This window comes from Camelus dromedarius, chromosome X (genome assembly GCF_036321535.1).
Source record: "Camelus dromedarius isolate mCamDro1 chromosome X, mCamDro1.pat, whole genome shotgun sequence".
Taxonomy (NCBI): Eukaryota; Metazoa; Chordata; class Mammalia; order Artiodactyla; family Camelidae; genus Camelus; species Camelus dromedarius.
Window position 1 is genome coordinate 72,106,173 of NC_087472.1, and position 20,260 is coordinate 72,126,432.

General features: G+C 34.8%; 1 protein-coding gene across 2 annotated transcripts in view; it reads right to left on the reverse strand.

Annotated features, from left to right (window-relative positions):
* FAAH2 (fatty acid amide hydrolase 2) overlaps positions 1–20,260 on the reverse strand; it is a 200,087-nt gene that overhangs the window by 74,440 nt on the left and 105,387 nt on the right. For both annotated transcript variants that reach the window (XM_031445025.2, XM_031445026.2), the window contains 2 exons: positions 5,834–5,969; positions 3,784–3,901 (listed from right to left, as the gene is read on the reverse strand). In XM_031445025.2, coding sequence (XP_031300885.1) covers positions 3,784–3,901; positions 5,834–5,969 — 254 coding nt within the window. The remainder of the gene's footprint in view (positions 1–3,783; positions 3,902–5,833; positions 5,970–20,260) is intronic.

The following is a 20,260-nucleotide window of genomic DNA, read 5'->3' on the forward strand; positions in this document are numbered from 1 at the left end:
GGACTGTGTTGATGGTTGCCCCTTGATGTGAATGTATCAAAAGCCATTAAACTGTATGCTTAAACTTGGAAAAAAAAAATAAGTACCAGGATGTATCACCTCACACCAACCAGAATGGTCATCATTCAAAATCCACAAATAACAAATACTGGAGATGCTATGGAGGAACGGGAACCCTCCTACACTGTTGGTGGGAATGCAGTTTGGTACAGCCACTGTGGAAAACAGTATGGAGATTCCTCAAAAGACTAAGAATAGGCTTACCATATGACCCAGGAATCCTGCTCCTGGGCATATATCCAGAAGGAATCCTATTTAAAACATACACCTGCACCCCAATGTTCATAGTAGCACTATTTACAATGGCCAAGACATGGAAACAGCCTAAATGTCCATCAATAGATGACTGGATAAAGAAGATGTGCTATATTTATACAATAGAATACTATTCAGCCATTAAAAAATGACAACATAATGCCATTTGCAGCAAGATGGGTGTTCATGGAGAATGTCATTCTAAGTGAAGCAAGCCAGAAAGAGAAAGAAAAATAAATATGAGATCACTCTTATGTGGAATTTAAAAAGTAAATACATAAATACAAAACAGTAACAGACTCATAGACATAGAATACAAACTTGTTGCTTCCAAGGAGGCGGGGGTTAGGAAGGAACAGACTGGGATTTCAAAATTTGTAGATACTGACAGGCATATGTAGAATAGATAAGGAAGATTATACTATATAGCACAGGGAAATATATACAAGATCTTGTATTAGCTCATAGTGGAAAATATGTGATAATGAACATATGTATGTTCATATATAACTGAAAAATTGCGCCCTTCATGGAATTTGACACAACATTGTAAAATGACTATAACTCAATGAATAATGTTAAAAAAATAGACATATGAACTTTATGAAATATCTTTTGGGCAAATATAGAGATTATAAGTTTTTCTTTTTTATCCAAATGATAATGTAAATTACTATACTATAACGCTTTTTCTTCAGTCTGCTCATCTTTACTAGAGCTTGTTCTAAATTTTGCAGTATGATATGAAACTACTGAAAGTCTTTACATTTTATTCAGTCTATCTCCTATATAGCATATGACTATTTTCAATTGTTATTTCAAACAGTTCCTCGGTGAATCTGCCTGCTACCTAATGCTGACCGGTCACAAAGTCTATATGTTTTTCACTTCTGGCACTCCAGGGAGAGTCTCAGTTTGTCAAAATGTGACTCTTGATTAGTATCAACAGTGGAAAATAACTTAGGGCATTTTGGTAATTCGTACAGTACCTATGAAACACTGTTTCCATATGGAAAAAGGAAGGATTTTTGAATACTAAATATGCTAGAAACTTTAGTAAATAACATAAAGAAGCTATACAGTAAGTTATTAAATTTTTGCTTAATTTACTGAACTTTTAGGGTGGTATCATTATGCTGTGTGAGAATGGGGCTGAGTCAGGATTCAATGTGACTAATTTACTTCCATGGATCCACTTGTTGTCCTACTTTCTCCTGCTCCTGGCTTCATGGTTTTACAATTGTCTCCTTCACCCCATACTCCCTCCAAAATTAACCAGTTTTCTTTTCCATTGGCATTATGTGACTATTTGTCTTATCAATTGAAGCAATCACTATATATTACCTTAATTTTTCTATGGTTTGTTTTCCTTTATTACCTGTAATGTTGAACATTTTCATGACTTCACTATTCATTTATATTTATCTTCTTTTATAATTTACCTTTCTCCTTTTCCTATGGCTCTTGTGATATTCTTCTTGTCATAGGTTATAGCCTAAATAAGGTTAATAATCCTTTATCATTTTTATTGACCATATTTCCTGTAATTGCTTCTTTTACAATGTTATTAATGTAAATTTGTGAAGCTATTTTAATATATATAAAATGTTAATACATGACAAATTTGTTTCTCAGTTTACAACTTATCATGCAGATCTTATTTGTCTCTTTACCCAAAGAAACAGTCCAAAAAAAAGAAAAAAAGAAAGAAATGGAAAAATCGACTGGGTTTTTATTTGAATTACATTTTACCTACAGATTTAACAATAATCTATACATTTATAACATGGTCTTCAAATCCCATAACACAATGATGTCTTCAGATATTAAAGCCAGCTTTTATAATACTCAAGTTTGTAGCTGTCTCCTTGTAAGTATCATGTGTACATTTCATCTAATTCATAGGTATTGTAAAAGCCTTTTCTACTAGTTGTTTCTGGTATATTGAGATGATTCTAATTTAAGGATTATATTACTTTCATTAAGTCACTTTGTTAATTCTTACTGTAATGGTTTTTACATGAATTCTCTTGAGGACTGAGATGTACAATTATATTTTTTGGAAATAATAATTTGTGTTTTTTTTAAATAGTCATATACTGACTTATTGTAGTTTTTTGAAAAGATATTTTCAAAATTTGACAGAACTCTATATTATTCTTCTTTTTAAAATGCTTTGTTTTTTAAAAAAGATAAATTTATTTCATTTTTCATCTGATTGTAAAAGTATTTAAAATAAAAAGCAGAATTATTTTATGCATAATGTGATCTCAATCATAAAGTTTACATCTACATATATGCATAAATGAATAACTGGGCAGAAACATGCCAAATATGTTTGTTTTTATTTTTTATTTATGCATTTATTTTGCAATATCATATTTTTTAAATTTAAGTATAGTTGATGTACAATATTACATGTTACAGGTTTAAATATAGTAATTCAAAAGTTTTAAAGGTTTTGCTCCATTTATAGCTATTTTAAAATATTGGCTATATTCTTCATGTTGTACCATACATCCTTGTAGTGTATTTTATACCTGATAGTTTGTACTTCTTAATCCTCCACCTCCATCTTACCCCACACCCACTGGTAAACACTAATTCCTTCTCTACACCTGTGAGTATGTTTCTTTTCTGTGATAGTCACTGGTTTGTTATATTGATTTTAGATTCCATATGTAAGTGATATCTTACAGTGTTTGTCTTTTTCTGTCTGACTTATTTCACTTAGCATAATGCCCTCCAAGTCCATCAATGCTGTACACCAGAAAGTAATACAACATTATAAATCCAATATACTTCAATTAAAAAGTAAACAAACAAGAAAACAACCCATTTAAAACACAGGTGGAAGAACTGAACAGATATTTTTCCAGAGGAGGAAATGCAGATGGCCAACAGGAACCTGAAAAGCTGCTCAACATCATTAATATCAGGGAAATGCAAATCAAAATCACAATGAGATATCATCTCACACCTGTAAGAATGGCCTTCATCAAAAAGAACACAAATAACAAATGTTGCCAAGGATGTGGAGGAAAGGGAGCCATTGTACACTGTTGGTAAAAATGCAAACTAGTGCTGCCACTATGGAAAACAATATTAAGGTTTCTCAAAAATACAAAAATAGATCCACCACATGGCCCAATAACTCCACTCCTAGGCATATATTTGAGAAAAACAGAGACATTAACTTATGCCAATATATTAATAGCAGTTACCTCTGAGCAAAATCTTTCTTTGCTTCATCATATTTTATTTTAAAAAATATTCCTTTTTATTACTAAAAATAGTTAAAATATCTAAAATGACTATGAAAATTTATACCAAAAATTAGTACAATTACTCTGATAACCTAAATTATATATGTTGACATAATATCTGGCAGACAATGAAGTAAAAGTGTTAGAATGGCATCTCTTTGACTAAATATTAATTCCATTAAGAGATTATATTCATAATTACCTTCTTCTGAGCCAGAATGAGATCTTGGTCCACTTTTGACATTAAATATGATCCTCCATCATGTTCCATCCAGTAAAACTTCAAATCCTTTAAATTTACCTTATCATTGAGTTTTAACCTGTGGAGGGTTAAAAAGAAAATGATATCAACAAATTAATTACATATGGTTACTAGTTCAAGCCTAACAACTGAGCTTCAGCTTTAATGTAGTTTTGTTTTTCCCATAGAACTGTGCCAGAAACAGTGTTAAACCTTTAGAATTCAGATTTGCACTTAAGAATGTTACTCTGGTAACAAGAGAGAAAACAGTATGAAATAGAATGAAAAATCAGAAGACTGCAGTAGTAGTCTAGGTGAGAAAGTATCATAGCCTAAACTAGAATTGTAACCATAGGGACAGAGATAAATATAATTGTGTAAGAAGTAACTAGGAGGTAGTCTTCATTGGACTTGGTGATTGCTCAGATATAAAGAGTAATAGAAATAGGAAATTGGGCTTTAGTCACTGGATTAATTATGATTGGGTCAATGAAATTAGGGAAAAATAAGATGGAAAATCAGGTTTCTGAGGCTTGGAAGAAGAATGAAATCAATTTTAGATATATTGAGTTTCAAGTCACTGAGATACCCAGGACGCCAGTGAATGTACAGTCCTGAGGCTTAGGTGAGGAGAATGAGCCACAGATTCAGATTTGTGTATCCTCTATGTATGGGAGGTAATTTAAATAGCATGTGTAAATGGAGTAAACCTGGGATGATGGTAGAGCCAGAAGAGGAAAGTGAGACAATAGAGTAACAATATTTGAGGGATAAGCAGGAAGAGAAGAGAGCCACAAAGGAGAATAAAAAGGGAAAGTCACAGATACAGGAGTTACATCTGAAGAGTGTAAGTCACAAAAGCCAGGGGTATATATTGTTTCAAGGAGGGCATAGTCAACAGTGTCACTGCTTATAAAGAGTTCATATAAGTATTGAAAAGTAGTCATTAATTTTTGCAAAAACGGAAAAAATAGAGATGTTGGCAAGAAAAATTTCAGTAGTGAAAACCGGTATGTAGTGGGTTGAGAAATGAGAGGGTAGTGTGAGAATCTAGGCTTATAAGTATAAATAATTTATATTTGGTAATGAAGATAGAAAAGGGTAGAGTAGAAGCTGAAGGAGAATGTGTATTTGAGAAAAAATTATATATTTTTAAAATGAGAGACACTCAGACATGTTAATGATAACAAAGGGGGCACTATATATTTGTATATAGTGTGTGGGTACTTATGTATATACATATATAGATGAGAGAAAATTTTGTATAGTGTGCATGTGTGCACTTGTATATGTTTAAAGTCATAGGAAAATAAAATAAGTAATAGAAATTAGATCTGAGAGAACACAACAGCACATGAGATCCAGAGTGTAAGCATGGGTCAAAGAACTTAAATACTAAAGCAAAAAGAGAAAAGGTGTTTACTTCACTCTAAGAGGATAAAAAGAGGCTGGGGACTTAGAAAAATTTGATGGTAAGAAACTGAAGTTCCACACAGATTGCATTTTCTTGATGAGGTAGAACATGGGATCATTTACTGAGCATAAAAGGGAGATGAGGTGATCACAGGTTTCCTGGAAGTGGGGGCACTTTGATATCATTTCTATGGATAATGTGATAAAGAGCTATCTAGAGAAATAGAGACACTCAGGCAGTATCAATGGCTGAAATAAGATTAGAAAATAAGTTTGTGGTGACAGATGTCAGAAGAACCAAAAAGGCTCAATATAAAGTGAACTAAGTTTTTATACTCAAACTGACAAATGAATAACAACAAAAAATCCACAGTTTTAATCTTACAGTAAGGCCTCTCTTTGTGTAATATTTTTACACAGTGAAATATTTCTACAAACTAATTTGTGAAGCATCATATCCACATATGCAAAACTTCTCTTATAAAAACTCATAATTATTTGCTTGAAGACTGGAATTTTATCTCTATGTCTAATAATAAAATGAGAAATGAAAGTCTGGAAAGGAGAGAAAGGAAATAAAGGAAAAACACAAGCATACTTTTTGATCCCAGGTCCTGCCATAACCCTCAGCATGGGAGCCAAGTCTTCAGCATAGCGACACATTGGGCCAGTGCACTGAAATTGTTCCTGGGCTCCCATGGCCATGGGAAACTGACCCTTGTTGGGGACCACACCTGAAATGTTAGACAAACAGGTTATCTGTACACAATAATACATAATCTCTGGATGTTGTTTTTCACCATGATATTTAATCTATTTTAATCCTGGAGGCTAGATGTTCCACTACAATATTGAATAAAAGTGGCAAAAGCAGACATCATTTTCTTGTTCCTTAACATAGGAGAAATGTTTTCAGAGATTTCATCAGTAAGTATGACGCTAGATGTGGGTGTTTCATACATGTCTTCTATTTTAATATAAAAAATTGTGTTTACTATGTGTCAGATACTCTTCTAGGAGCTTTACAAATATTGACTCATATAATTTTCATAACTTTATGAAGTAGGTAGTATTAGTTATACCTTTTTTTATGAGACAAAAGGGGCATAGAGACATTAAATATCTTGCCTAAAATCACGTAGATACAAAGTTGCAGACTAGCTCCCCAGAATATGCTCTTAATTACTAAAACCAGTTACTCTTATAAATTTTTTGGATTCAGGATCCTTTTATGCTCTACAGAATTATAAGAAATTCCAAACAACTTAAGTTTATGCAAATTAAATATATCAATTATTGATATATTAGAAATTGAAACTAACATATTAAAATATTCATATATAAATTTGTTTTAAAAACAGTAATTCCATATGTTGATACAATATTTTTAAAATTATGTAATTAAAAATAACCATATTCGATTTAAAAAGCTATATTTTCTAAAACAGAAATGTATTACATTTAGTGAAGAAGTCATTCTACATTTTTGCAAATCTATTTAGTGTTTAGTTTAAGATAAATATAATATATGTGCGATAAAAAGAATGGAATCCTGTCATTTAAGAAAACATTGATGGAAGGAGGCCAAGATGGTGGAGTAGAAGGATGCTCGTGGCTCACCCTTTCCCACAAATACACCAAGACTCATATCCACAGACCCACTCAGCCAACCAGAGCACCTGCGGAACTCTGACAGAACATCATCCTCTTCAGAAGACAGAGACACCAAAAATCTGGCAGCAGAAAAGGAAAAAAAAAGAAGAAAAGGCAAAACAGTGCTGCATGGGTCCCGTGGGGAGAGAGTGGCAAAGGAGGACTAGCGCTCATTCACTGGGTCTCCCCCCTCCAACCGAGAGGCCAGTGGGATGGGGAGAGCCTCCGAGGCTCGAATCTGTACAGAGCAGCCCTTGACTGACAGAACGAAGTTAAATGGGCACAGAGGGTCCCCCAACATCCAGCCCGAGATGCGGGCTGGCAGCTGGGGGCTGGGCCAGGCTGCCTGAGCCAGGCGGACAACAGGGGTGGCTGCACTGAGGCAGCCCCAGGGGACTGCAGGGGGCTGCATGATGTGGTTGTGGATGCACAGGGCAGAACAACCTGGGCCCTCAATAAAACAGCATGGCTGATGAGCCCTGGGGGGAAGGGAGCATAACGCCATCTCTGAAAACTCGCATAAAGTTTTCAGGTCAAGAGAGGCGGGACTCAGGCACAGCTGACATATCCTCCAGCGCTTAGCACCCAGGTGGGGGTGGGGGTGGGGGTGAAACCTGAGTCCACACCTAAGGGCTTAGCAGCCTCAAAGACCAGACAGAGACTTGTCTACAGCCCGAGGAAGATAGGATCCTTCTGTCCTGGACCCTCAGAGAACTTGCCATGCCAAGACAAACAAGGAGATGGGTTTTGGCCCACAGCTGGGGTGAGGCTGTTCCACGGTCTTCCAGGAGCCCCCCTACGGAGAGCCGACCCGAGGCAGAGCACACAGTGGCACAGAGCTGTAGAGCGACAGGTGCTGGGAGAGGGTAGGCAGCCCCTCACCTTTCCAGCAGGAACGCACCTGACTGCGGTGCTGCGAGGGGGCACGACCTGCCCTCCTATCTGGCCAGTCTGCAACATCTGACTGCGGCATCGGAAGGGGCAGTGACCCGCCCACCCACAGCAAAGGAGAGATGCACATGACCCACTGTTGGGAGGAGGAGCAATCTGCTTGCCGACAGGTACGAAGAGCAGCACAGAAGAGGTCACCAACTGAGGGCCTCTGGAAACAGCAAGCTGAGCTTCCAAAACAGGATGAAGACAGAAAGACTTCACATTAAAAGCACACAGACTCCAGGAGAACACTGACACCACCTTTTTTTTTTTCAATCTATTTTCACCTGTTCTATTTTCTATTACCCTCTTAATTTTTACTTCCTAATGCATTTTTATTTCTCCTGGGTTTTGATGTCCTGTTATTGATTAGACACAGGTTTCAAATACATTTTTTCATCTTTTCCCCTTTTTCAAAAAGGTTTAAAAAGGACGTCTCAACCCGATTCATATTCTACTTCAACTTGCTCTTCTATTATTCATTATACACTGTTTTCAAAGTTTTTTTCCCCTTCTTTCAAAATTCTTTCTCTATCTCTCTTATTTTTTTCATAAGCATTATTCCTACATAGGCATTAGATAGATAAACTCCTTAAGGACCAAAATAGATAATTGATACTCCATAAACAACAGTGCCAGAGAGGCATGAGCAAGATGAAGGAGCAGAGAAACCACTCCCAATTAAAAGAACAAGAGAAATCCCCTGAAAGAAAGATCAATAAGATAGATATCAATAGCCTACTAGATCAAGATTTCAAACAAGGAGTGAGCAAAGTGCTGAAGGAATTAATAGAGATAGTATTTAGAGATACAAAACATATCAAAAATGAAACTGAAGATATAAAGAAGAGCCAAGTAGAATGGGTAAACTCATTGACTGAGATGATGAATGATCTAATAGCTGTGCAAAGCCGACTAGATAATGCAGAGGAATGAATTAGTGACCTAGAAGACAGGACAATAGAAAGCACCCAATCAGAAAAGCTACAAGAGAAACAAAAAAAATTATGAAAATAGCATAAGGGATTTATGGGATAATATAAAGCATCCCAAACTTCACATAATAGGGGTCCCAGAAGGGGAAGAAAGATTAAAGGGAATTGAAAAGGTTTTTGAAGAAATCATGACTGAAAACATCCCAAACTTAAAGAAGGAATCAGATATCCAAGTACAGGAAGCTCAGAGGGTCCCAAACAGGAAGAATCCAAATAGACCCAAACCAAGACATATCATAATCGAGATGGCCAGAGTCAAGGATAAAGAAATGACCCTAAAGGCAGCAAGAGAAGAGCAAAGAGTGAGTTACAAGGGAACCCCAATAAGGCTCTCAGATGATATCTCTATACAAACACTACAGGCCAGAAGGGAATGGCAAGAAATATTCAAAGTCCTGAATGAAAAAAAAGATGCAGCCTAGGATACTTTATCCAGCAGGCTGTCATTTAGGATAGAAGGAGAGATAAAGAATTTAACAGACAAGAAAAATCTACAGGAGTTTAGCAACACTAAACCCATGCTAAAAGAAATATTGAAAGGGCTATTCAAAATAGAAAAGCAGCAGAATGCTACATAAATGAGAAACTCACAACTGGAAAGGTGATAACTCATCAATTACAAACTAAATAAACATGAAATTATAAAAGAAGAAATACAAATCATTGAGAGTAGAATAGGAAGGTAGGGAAATATAGTATATATATATTTTCCTTTCTTTTTTGAATTTTTTTATCAGTAGGATGGGTTTGAGATCATGTTACTATCAGTTTAATACAAATAGTTATAGTAATGGGCTAATAGATTTAAGAAAAAGTGTAACCACAAGCAAAAAACTTACAATGGAGTCACAAAAATTAAATAAAATCCATCATAATACAAAGGAAAATTACCAAACCACAAAAGGAAGAAGAAAGGAACAAAGAGGATATACCAATTCAACTGCAAAGAAAAGTTCAAAATGGCAATAAACACACATCTATCATTAATTACTGTAAATGTTAATGGACTAAATGCTCCAATCAAAAGACATAGAGTGGCAGACTGGATAATAAAGCAAGAACCTTCAATATGCTGCATACAAGAGACCCACTTTAGGGAGAAGGACACATACAGATTGAGAGTGAAAGGATGGAGAAGGATATTCCATGCAAATAGAAAAGCCAAAAAAGCAGGTGTCGCAGTACTGATTTCAGACAAAATAGACTTTAAAACAAAGGCCATAAGGAAAGATAAAGAAGGACATTTTATAATGATTAAATGAGAGATACAAGATGAGGACATTACACTCGTTAATATATATGCACCCAATATATGAGCACCTATGTACATAGAACAATTACTAACAGAGATAAAGGGGGATATTGATGGGGATAAAACCATAGTTGGAGATTTTAACACTGCATTAACAATACTAGACAGATCTTCCAGACAGAAAATAAACAAGGCAACAGAGAAATTAAATACTACAATAGAAAAATAGATTTGCTGGATATTTTCAGAGTATTACACCCCCAAAAATTAATATATACATTCTTTTCAAGTAAACATGGAACATTTTCCAGGATGGATCATGTACTTGGGCACAAAAGAAACCTCAACAATTTTAAGAAGACAGAAATTATCTCAAGCATCTTTAATGACCATAATGCCATGAAACTAGCAATCAACAAAAGAGAAACAAAGCAGCAAAAAAGGAAAGCATGGAGATTAAACAATATGTTATTGATAAAACAAAGGGTCAATGAGGAAATCAAAGCTGAAATTAAAAAATAACTTGAGACAAATGAGAATTAAAGCACAACCACTCAAAATCTATGGGACACAGCATAGGCAGTGCTAATAGGCAAGCTTATAGTGATACACACCTTACTCAAAAAAGAAAAACAGTCTCAAATAAACAATTTAACCCACCAGATGAATTAATTAGAAAAAGAAGAACAAAAAGCCCCAAAAGGCAGCAGAAGGAAGGAAATTATAAAGATCAGGGAGGAAATAAATACAATAGAGATTATCAAGACCACAGAAAAAATCGACCAATCCAAAAGCTGGTCTTTTGAAAAAGTAAATAATATCAACAAACCTCTGGGAAATTTCACAAAGAAGAAAAAAGAGAGAGCACAAATTAGCAAAATAAGAAAATAAAATGAAGAAATTACAGAAAATAAAATAGAAATACTGAATATCATATGAGAATATTATGAAAAACTATATGGAACCAAACTGGATGACCTAGAGGAGATGGACAAGTTTCTGGAAACACATTGTTCACCAAGAATGAGTCAAGAAGAAATTAAACAATTCAACAATCTGATCAGTAGAAAGGAAATAGAAATAGCAATTAAAAACCTCCCTACAAATAAAACTCCAGGACTGGAAGGCTTCACCAGGGAACTCTAATGAACATACACAGAAAAACTCATACCAGTCTTTCTCAAAATCTTCCAGAGGATTGAAAAGGAGGGAATATTATTGAGACAAATGAAGCCTAAAACTCATTCTATGAAGCCACCATCACCCTGTTACCAAAACCAGGCAAAGACACTGCAGAAAAAAAGAATTATAGGCCAATATCACTGATGAACATAGACGCAAAAATCCTCACCAAAATTTTAGCAAATAGAATCCAACAACAAATAAAAAAGATTATAGATCATGACCAAGTGGGATTCATCCCAGGGACACAAGGGCGGTTGAACGTAAGCAAATCTTCAATGTAATACATCACATCAACAAGAGAAAGGACAAAAAACACATGAACATCTCAGTCGATGCAGAAAAAGCATTTGATAAAATGCAAAAGCCATTTATGATAAAAACTGTCACCAAAGTGGGTATAGAGGGAACATATCTCAACATAATAAAAGCTATATATGACAAACACAGCCAGCATAGTACTCAAAAGTGAAAAACTCAAAAGCTTCCCACTAAAATCTGGGACAAGACAAGGATGCCCACTTTCACCACCCTTATTCAACATACTCTTGGAAGTCCTAGCCACAGCAATCAGGCAAGAGAGAGAAATAAAAGGGATCCAATTTGGAGAAGAAGAGGTAAAAGTGTAACTATATGCTGATGACATGTTACTATATATAGAAGACCATAAAAGTTCCACACAAAAACTACAAGAGCTGATTGAAGAATTCAGCAAACTAGCAGGTTACAAAATTAACATTCAAAAATCAGTTGCATTTCTTTACACTAATGATGAATCAACAGAAAAAAAAATTAAACAAACAATCCCCTTAAAATAGCACCCAAAGTAATAAAATATCTGGGAATAAATCTAAACAAGGAGGTCAAAGAATTTTACACAGAAGTCTATAAACCATTGATGAAGGAAATCAAATAAGACTTTAATAAATGGAAAGATCCCCATGTTCTTGGAATGGAACAATCAATATTGTAAAATGGTCACACTACCTAAGGCAATCTACAGATTTAATGCAATCCCTATCAAATGACCCAGGACATATTTCACAGAATTAGAACAAACCATAATAAAATTTGTAAGGAAACATCAAAGACCTAGAATTTCCAAAGCATTACTGAAGAGAAAGAAAGAGGCTGGAGGAATAACTCTCCCAGACTTCAGACTATATTAAAGTGCTACAGTCATCAAGACAGCATGGTATTGGTACAAAAACAAACATGAAAACCAATGGAATACAATAGAGAGCCCAGAAAAGAACCCACAAAATTTTGGTCAAGTAATCTTTGATAAAGGAGGCAAAAATATACAATGGAATAAAAACAGCCTTGTCAGCAAATGGTGTTGGGAAAACTGCACAGCAGCATGTAAATCAATGATGCTAGAACACTCCTTACACCATATACAAAAATCAACTCAAAATGGACCAAAGACTTAAACATAAGACAAGATAAAATAAACCTCCTAGAGGAAAACATGGGCAAAAACATTATCTGACATACATCTCAAAAATTTTCTCCTCATAGAAATAAAAGCAAGAATAAACAAATGGGACCTAATGAAACTTACAAGCATCTCCACAGCAAAGGAATCCATAAGTGAAACAAAAAGACAACCTACAAAATGGGAGAAAATTTTTGCAAATGAAACCGACAAAGGCTTGATCTCCAGATTATATAAGCAGCACATATGACTCAATAAGAAAAAAATAAACAACCCAATCCAAAAATGGGCAAAAGACCTAAACAAGCAATTCTCCAAGGAAGAAATACAATTGATCAATAGGCACATGAAAAAATGCTCAATAGCACTAATTATCAGAGAAATGCAAATCAAAACTGCAATGAGGTATCAACTCACACCAGTCAGAATGGCCATCATTCAAAAATCCACAAATGACAAATGCCGGAGAGGCTGTGTAGAAAGGGGAACCCTCCTACACTGCTGGTAGGAATGCAGTTTGGTGCAGCCACTGTTAAAACATTATGGAGATTCATCAAAAGACTAGGAATAGACTTACCGTTTGACCCAAAAATCCCTCTCGTGGGCTTGTATCCAGAAGGAACCCTACTTCAGGATGACACCTGCACCCCAATGTTCATAGCACCACTATTTACAATAGCCAAAACATGGAAACAGCCTAAATGTCCATCAACAGGTGACTGGATAAAGAAGTGGTGGTATATTTATACAATGGAATACTACTCAGCCATAAAAACTAACAACGTAACATCATTTGCAGCAACATGGTTGCTCCTGGAGAATTTCATTCTAAGTGAAGTAAGACAGATGGAGAAAGAAAAATACTATATAATATCACTCATATGTGGAATCTAAAAAACAAAAAACACAAACAAAAACAAACAAACAAAAAAGCAAAGCATAAATACAGGACAGAAATAGACTCATAGACATAGAATACAGACTCGTAGTTGCCAGGGGGTGGAGGGTGGGAAGGGATAGAGTGGGATTTCAAAATTGTAGAATAGATAAACAAGATTTTACTGTATAGTACAGGGAATCACAGAGGAAAAAATGTGATAATGAGTGTGTATATGTCCATGTATGACTGAAACATTGTGCTGAACACTAGAATTTGACACAACATTGTAAAATGATTATAAATCAATAACAAATGTTCAAAAAAAAGAAAAATAAACTATAAGACAGTTCTTAAGAAATTAAAAAAAAACAGTATTGGAAGAAATCAGGACTGAAAACTTCCAAAACCTATCGAAGGAATCTGATATCCAAGTACAGAAAGCTCAGAGGTTCCCAAACAGGAAAAACCCAAACAAACCCATATTAAGACAATCATAATCAAGATGGACAGATTCAAGGAAAAAGAAATGTTCCTAAAGGCAGTAAGTGAAAAACAACAGTGAGTTACAAAGCAACCCCCATAAGGCCCTCAGCTGACTTATCTACACAAACACTACAGGCCAGAAGGGAGTGGTAAGATATATTCAAAGTCCTTAATGAAAAAAAAAATGCAGCCAAGGATACTTTATTCAGCAAGGCTATCCTTTAAAATAAACACAAAATTGTAAAAGAAGACATCTAAATCATTAAGAGTGGGAGAGGGAAACAAGAAAATAGAGTATTTTTTCCCTTTCTAAATTTTTGGTTTTCTGTAGGATGGGTTCGAGATATAGTAATGGGCTAATAGACTTACAAAAAGGGTAGCCACACTGGACAGCAGCATGGAAAGCAATGATGCTAGAACACTCCCTTACACCATATAAAATAATAATATGCATCAAAGACTTAAACAAAAGACAAGATACAATAAACCTCCTACAGGAAAATACAGGCAAAACATTATCTGACATATATCTCAAAATTTTTTCCTAGAAGAAATGTAAGCAAGAATAAATAAAAGAGTCCTAATGAAACTTAAAAGCTTCTGCACATCAAAGGAAACATAAGTGAAACAAAAAGACAATCTAAGGAATGGGAGAAAATTTTTGCAAATGAAAGCAAAAAAGGCTTGATCTCCAGAATGTATAAGCAGCTCATACGACTTAATAAGAAACAAACAAACAAACAACCCAATCCAAAGATGGGCAAAAGACCTAAACAAGCAATTCTCCAGTGAAGACATACAGATAGCCAATAAGCACATGAAAAGATGCTCAATATCACTAATTATCAGAGAAATGCAAATCAAAACTACAATGAAATCACCTCACACCAGTCAGAATGGCCGTCTTTCAAAAATCCACAAATGACAAATATGGAGAGGATGTGTAGAAAGGGGTGCCCTCCTACACTGCCAGTGGGAATGCAGTTTGGTGCAGCCACTATGGAAAACAGTATGGAGATTCCTCAAAAGGCTAGGAGTAGACTTACCATATGACCCAGAAGTCCCGCTCCTGGGCTTATACCCAGAAGGAACCCTACTTCAGGATAACACCTGCACACCAATATTCATAGAGCATTATTTACAATAACCAAGACATGGAAATAGTTTAAGTGTCCATCAGCGGATGGCTGGACAAAGAAGTGGTCGTATATTGATACAATGGGATACTATTCAGCCATAAAAATCGACAACATAAAGTGATTTGCAGCAACATGAATGCTCCTGGAGAATGTCATTCTAAGTTAAGTAAGCCAGAAAGAGAAGGAAAAATACCATATGAGATCGCTCATGTGTGGAATCTAAAAAACAAATACAAAAGCAAAAACAAAAATAAATATCATAAGTACAAAACAGAATTAGGCTCATAGACATAGAGTATAAACTTGTGGTTGCAAAGTGGGTGGAGGGTGGGATGGGATAGAGGGGATTTAAACAATGTAGAATAGATAAACAAGATTATACTGTATAGCACATTGAAATATACAAAAGATCTTATGTTAGCTCACAGAGAAAAAAATGTGAGAATGAATACATGCATGTTCATGTATGACTGAGAATTTGTGCTCTACACTGGAATTTGACACAACATTGTAAAATGATTATAAATCAATAAAAAATATTTTAAAAAAAGTAAAGGGTAGCCACAAGCCAAAAAATTACAATGGAGTCACAAAATTAAATAAAATCTATGATAATACAAAGGAAAATTTCCAACCCACAAAAGGAAGAAGAAAGGAACAAAGAGGAAATACCAAATAAACTGCAAAAATAAGTTCAAAATGGCAATAAACACACATCTATCATTAATTACTGTAAATGTTAATGGACTAAATGCTCCAGTCAAAAGACATAAAGTAGCAGACTGGATAATAAAGCAAGAAACTTCAATATGCTGCATACAAGAGACCCACTTTAGGGAGAAGGACACATATAGATTGAGAGTGAAAGGATGGAAAAGGATATTCCATGTAAATGGAAAAGCCAAAAAAAGCAGGTGTTGCAGAACTGATTCAGACAAAATAGAGTTTAAAACAAAAGCCATAAAGAAAGATAAACAAGGAAATTTTATAATGATTAAAGGAGTAATACAAGATGAGGACATTAAACTCGTTAAAATATGCGCACCCATATAGGAGAACCTAAATATATAAAACAATTACTAACAAAGATATAGGGGGATATTGATGGGAATACAATCATAGTAGGAGATTTTAACACTGTATTAACATCTCTACACAGATCTTCCAGGCAGAAAATAAATAAGACAACAGAGAAATTAAATAATACAATGGAAAAATTAGATTTGGTGTATATTTTCAGAGCATTACACCCCCCAAAAATAGGATATAAATTCTTCTCAAGTGCACATGGAACATTTTCCAGGTTTGATCATGTACTTGGGCACAAAAGAAACGTCAATAACTTTAAGAAGATAGAAGTTATCTCAAGCATCTTTACTGACCACAATTCCATTAACCTAGAAATCAACAGCTAAAAATCAAATGAGAAAAAAAAAAAGGAAAGCATGGAGATTGAACAACATGCTATTCAAAAACCAATTGGCCAATGAGGAAATCAAATCTGAAATTAAAAAATACCTCGAGACAAATGAAAATGAAAGCACAACCACATAAAATTTATGGGACACAGCAAAGGCAGTGCTAAGAGGGAAGTTTATAGTGATATAGGCCTTCCTCATAAAAGAACAATTTCAAATAAAGAATTTAATCCATCAGCTGAAAGAACTAGAAAAAGAAGAACAAACAAATCCAAAAGGCACCAAAGTAAAAAATTATAAAGATCAGGGAGGAAATAAACAAAATAGAGATTTAAAAAAAAATAGAAAAAATCATTAAAACCAAAAGCTGGTGTTTTGAAAAATAAATAAAATCGACAAACCTGTGGCCAAACTCACAAAGAAGCAAAAAGAGAGAGCACAAATAAGCAAAATAGAAAGGAAAATTGAGAAATTACAACAAATAAAATAGAAATACAGAATATCATATGAGAATATTATGAAAAACTATATGGAACAAAACTGGATAACTTAGGGGAGATGAACAACTTTCTGCAAACATGCAGTCCACCAAGATTGAATCAAAAAGAAACTGACCACTTCAACAGTCTGATCACTAGAAATGAAATCGACTTAGCAATAAAAAGCCTCCCTACAAATAAAAGTCCAGGACAATATGGCTTCACCGGGGAATTCTACCAAACTTGCAGAGAAGAACTCATATGAGTCCTTCTCAAATTCTTGAAGAAGATTGAAAAGGAGGGAATACTCCCAAATTCATTCTGTGAAGCCACCATCATCCTGATACCAAAATGAGGCAATGACACTACCAAAAAAGAGAATTATAGGCCAATATCACTGAGGAACACAGATATCAAAATCCTCACCAAAACACTAGCAAATGGAATCCAGAAGTACATAAAAAAGATTGTACATCATGCCAAGTGGGTTTCATCCCAGAGACACAAGGGTGGTTCAAAATATGCAAATCAATCAACGAAATAAATCACATCAACAAGATAAAGAACAAAATCCATGTGATCATCTCAATAGATGCAGAAAAACATTTGATAAGATTCAACACCCATTTATGATATAAAGTCTCACCAAAGCGATTATAGAGGGAACATATCTGAACATAATAAAAAGCTAAATATGACACACCTACAGCCAACAGAGTATTCAATTGTGAAAAACTTAAAAGCTTCCCACTAAAATCTGGGACAAGAAAAGGATGCCCACTATCACCACTCTTATTCAACATAGTCTTGAAGGTCCTAGCCATAGCAATCAGGCAAGAGAGAGAAATAAAAGGGATCCAAATTGAAAAGAAGAGGTAAAAGTTTCACTATATGTCAATGATGTTACTATATATAGAAAACCCTAAAAGGTCCACACAAAAACTACTAGAGCTGATTGAAGAATTCAGCAAGGTAGAAGGTTACAAAATTAACGTTCAAAAATCAGTTGCATTTCTTTACACTAATGAGGAATCAACAGAAAAAGAAAGTAAAGAAACAATCCCCTATAAAATAGCACCCAAGGTAATAAAATACCTAGGAAAAAATGTAACCAAGGAGGTGAAAGAATTATACACAAAAAAGTATAAACCATTGATGAAAGAAATTCAAAATGACTTAAAAAATGGAAAGATATCTCATGCTCCTGGATTGGAAGAATCAATATTCTTAAAATGGTCACACTGCCCAAGGCAATCTACAGATTTATTGCAATCCTTATCAAATTACTCAGGACATATTTCACGGAACTAGAACAAATCATAATAAAATTTATATGGAACCATGAAAGACCTAGAATTGCCAAAGCATTACTGAAGTAAAAGAAACAGGCTGGATTAATAACTCTCCCAGACTTCAGACAATATTATAGAGCTACAGTCATCAAGACAGCATGGTATTGGTACCAAAACAGACATGTAGACCAATGGAACAGAATAGAGAGCCCAGAAATGAACCCACAAAGTTTTGGTCAACTCATCTTTGACAAAGGAGGCTAGAATTTACAATGGAACAAAGACAGTCTCCTCAGCAAATGGTTGGGAAAACTGGACAGCAACATGTAAAGCAATGAAGATAGAACACTCCCGTACACCACACACACAAAATAACTCAAAATGGATCAAAGACTTAAACATAAGACAAGATACAATAAACCTCCTAGAAGAAAATATAGGCCAAACATTATCTGACATACATCTCAAAAATGTTCTCCTAGAACAATCTACTCAAGCAATAGAAATAAAAGCAAGAATAAACAAATGGGACCTAATGAAACTTACAAGCTTCTGCACAGCAAAGGAAACCATAAGTAAAACAAAAAGACAACCTACGGAATGGGAAATAACTTTTGCAAATGAAACCGACAAAGGCTTGATCTCCAGAATATATAAGCAGCTCATATGACTTAATATAAAACAACCAAACAACCCAATCCAAAAATGGGGAAACGACCTAAGCAACCAATACTGCAAGGGAGATATTGAAATGATCAATAGGCACATGAAGAAATGCTCCATATCACTAATTATCAGAGAAATGCAAATGAAAACTACAATAAAGCATCACCTCACACCAGTCAGAATGGCCATCCTTCAGAAATCCACAAATGACAAATGCTGGAGAGGCTGTGGGAATGCAGTTTGGAGCAGCCACTGTGGAAAACAGTATGGAAATTCCTCAAAAGATTAGGAATAGACTTACCCTATGACCCAGGAATCCTGCTCCTGGGCATATATCCAGAAGGAACCCTACTTCAGTATGACACCTGCACCCTAATGTTCATAGCAGCATTATTTACAATAGCCAAGACATGGAAACAGCCTAAACGTCCATCAACAGATGCCTGGATAAAGAAGTGGTGGTATATTTATACAATGGAATACTACTCAGCCATAAAAACCGACAATATAATGCCATTTGCAGCAACATGGTTGCTCCTGGAGAATGTCATTCTAAGTGAAGTAAGCCAGGAAGAGAAAGAAAAAGATCATAAGAGATCGCTCATATTTGGAATCTAAAAACAAACAAACAAAGCATAAATACAAAACACAAATAGAGTGATAGACATAGAATACAAACTTGTGGTTGCCAAGGGGGCGGAGGTTGGGAATGGATAGATTGGGGTTTCGATATTGTTGAATGGATAAACAAGATTATACTGTATAGCACTAGGAAACATATACAAAATCTTATGGTAGCTCACAGAGAGAAAAATATGACAATGAATATATATATATGTTCATGTATACCTGAAAAATTGTGCTCTACACTGGAATTTGACACAACATTGTAAAATGATTATAAATCAATAAAAATTGTTTTGATTAAAAAAAGAAAACATTGATGATCCTTGAGGATATTATGTTAAGTGAGATAAGTGAGACTTGGAAAACAAAATTTGTATGATTTCACTTTTATGTAAAATCTAACAAACAAAACAAATGAACAAACTTAACTGAACAGAAACAGAGTAATTGATATGGAAAACAGTTAGTTGCTAGTGGAGAGGTGTTTGGAGAATGGATGAATAGATGAGGGAAATTAAGAAGTACATACTTTCAGTTACAAAATAAATATGTCACAGTACAAAATGTAAAGTGTAAGGAAAATAGTCA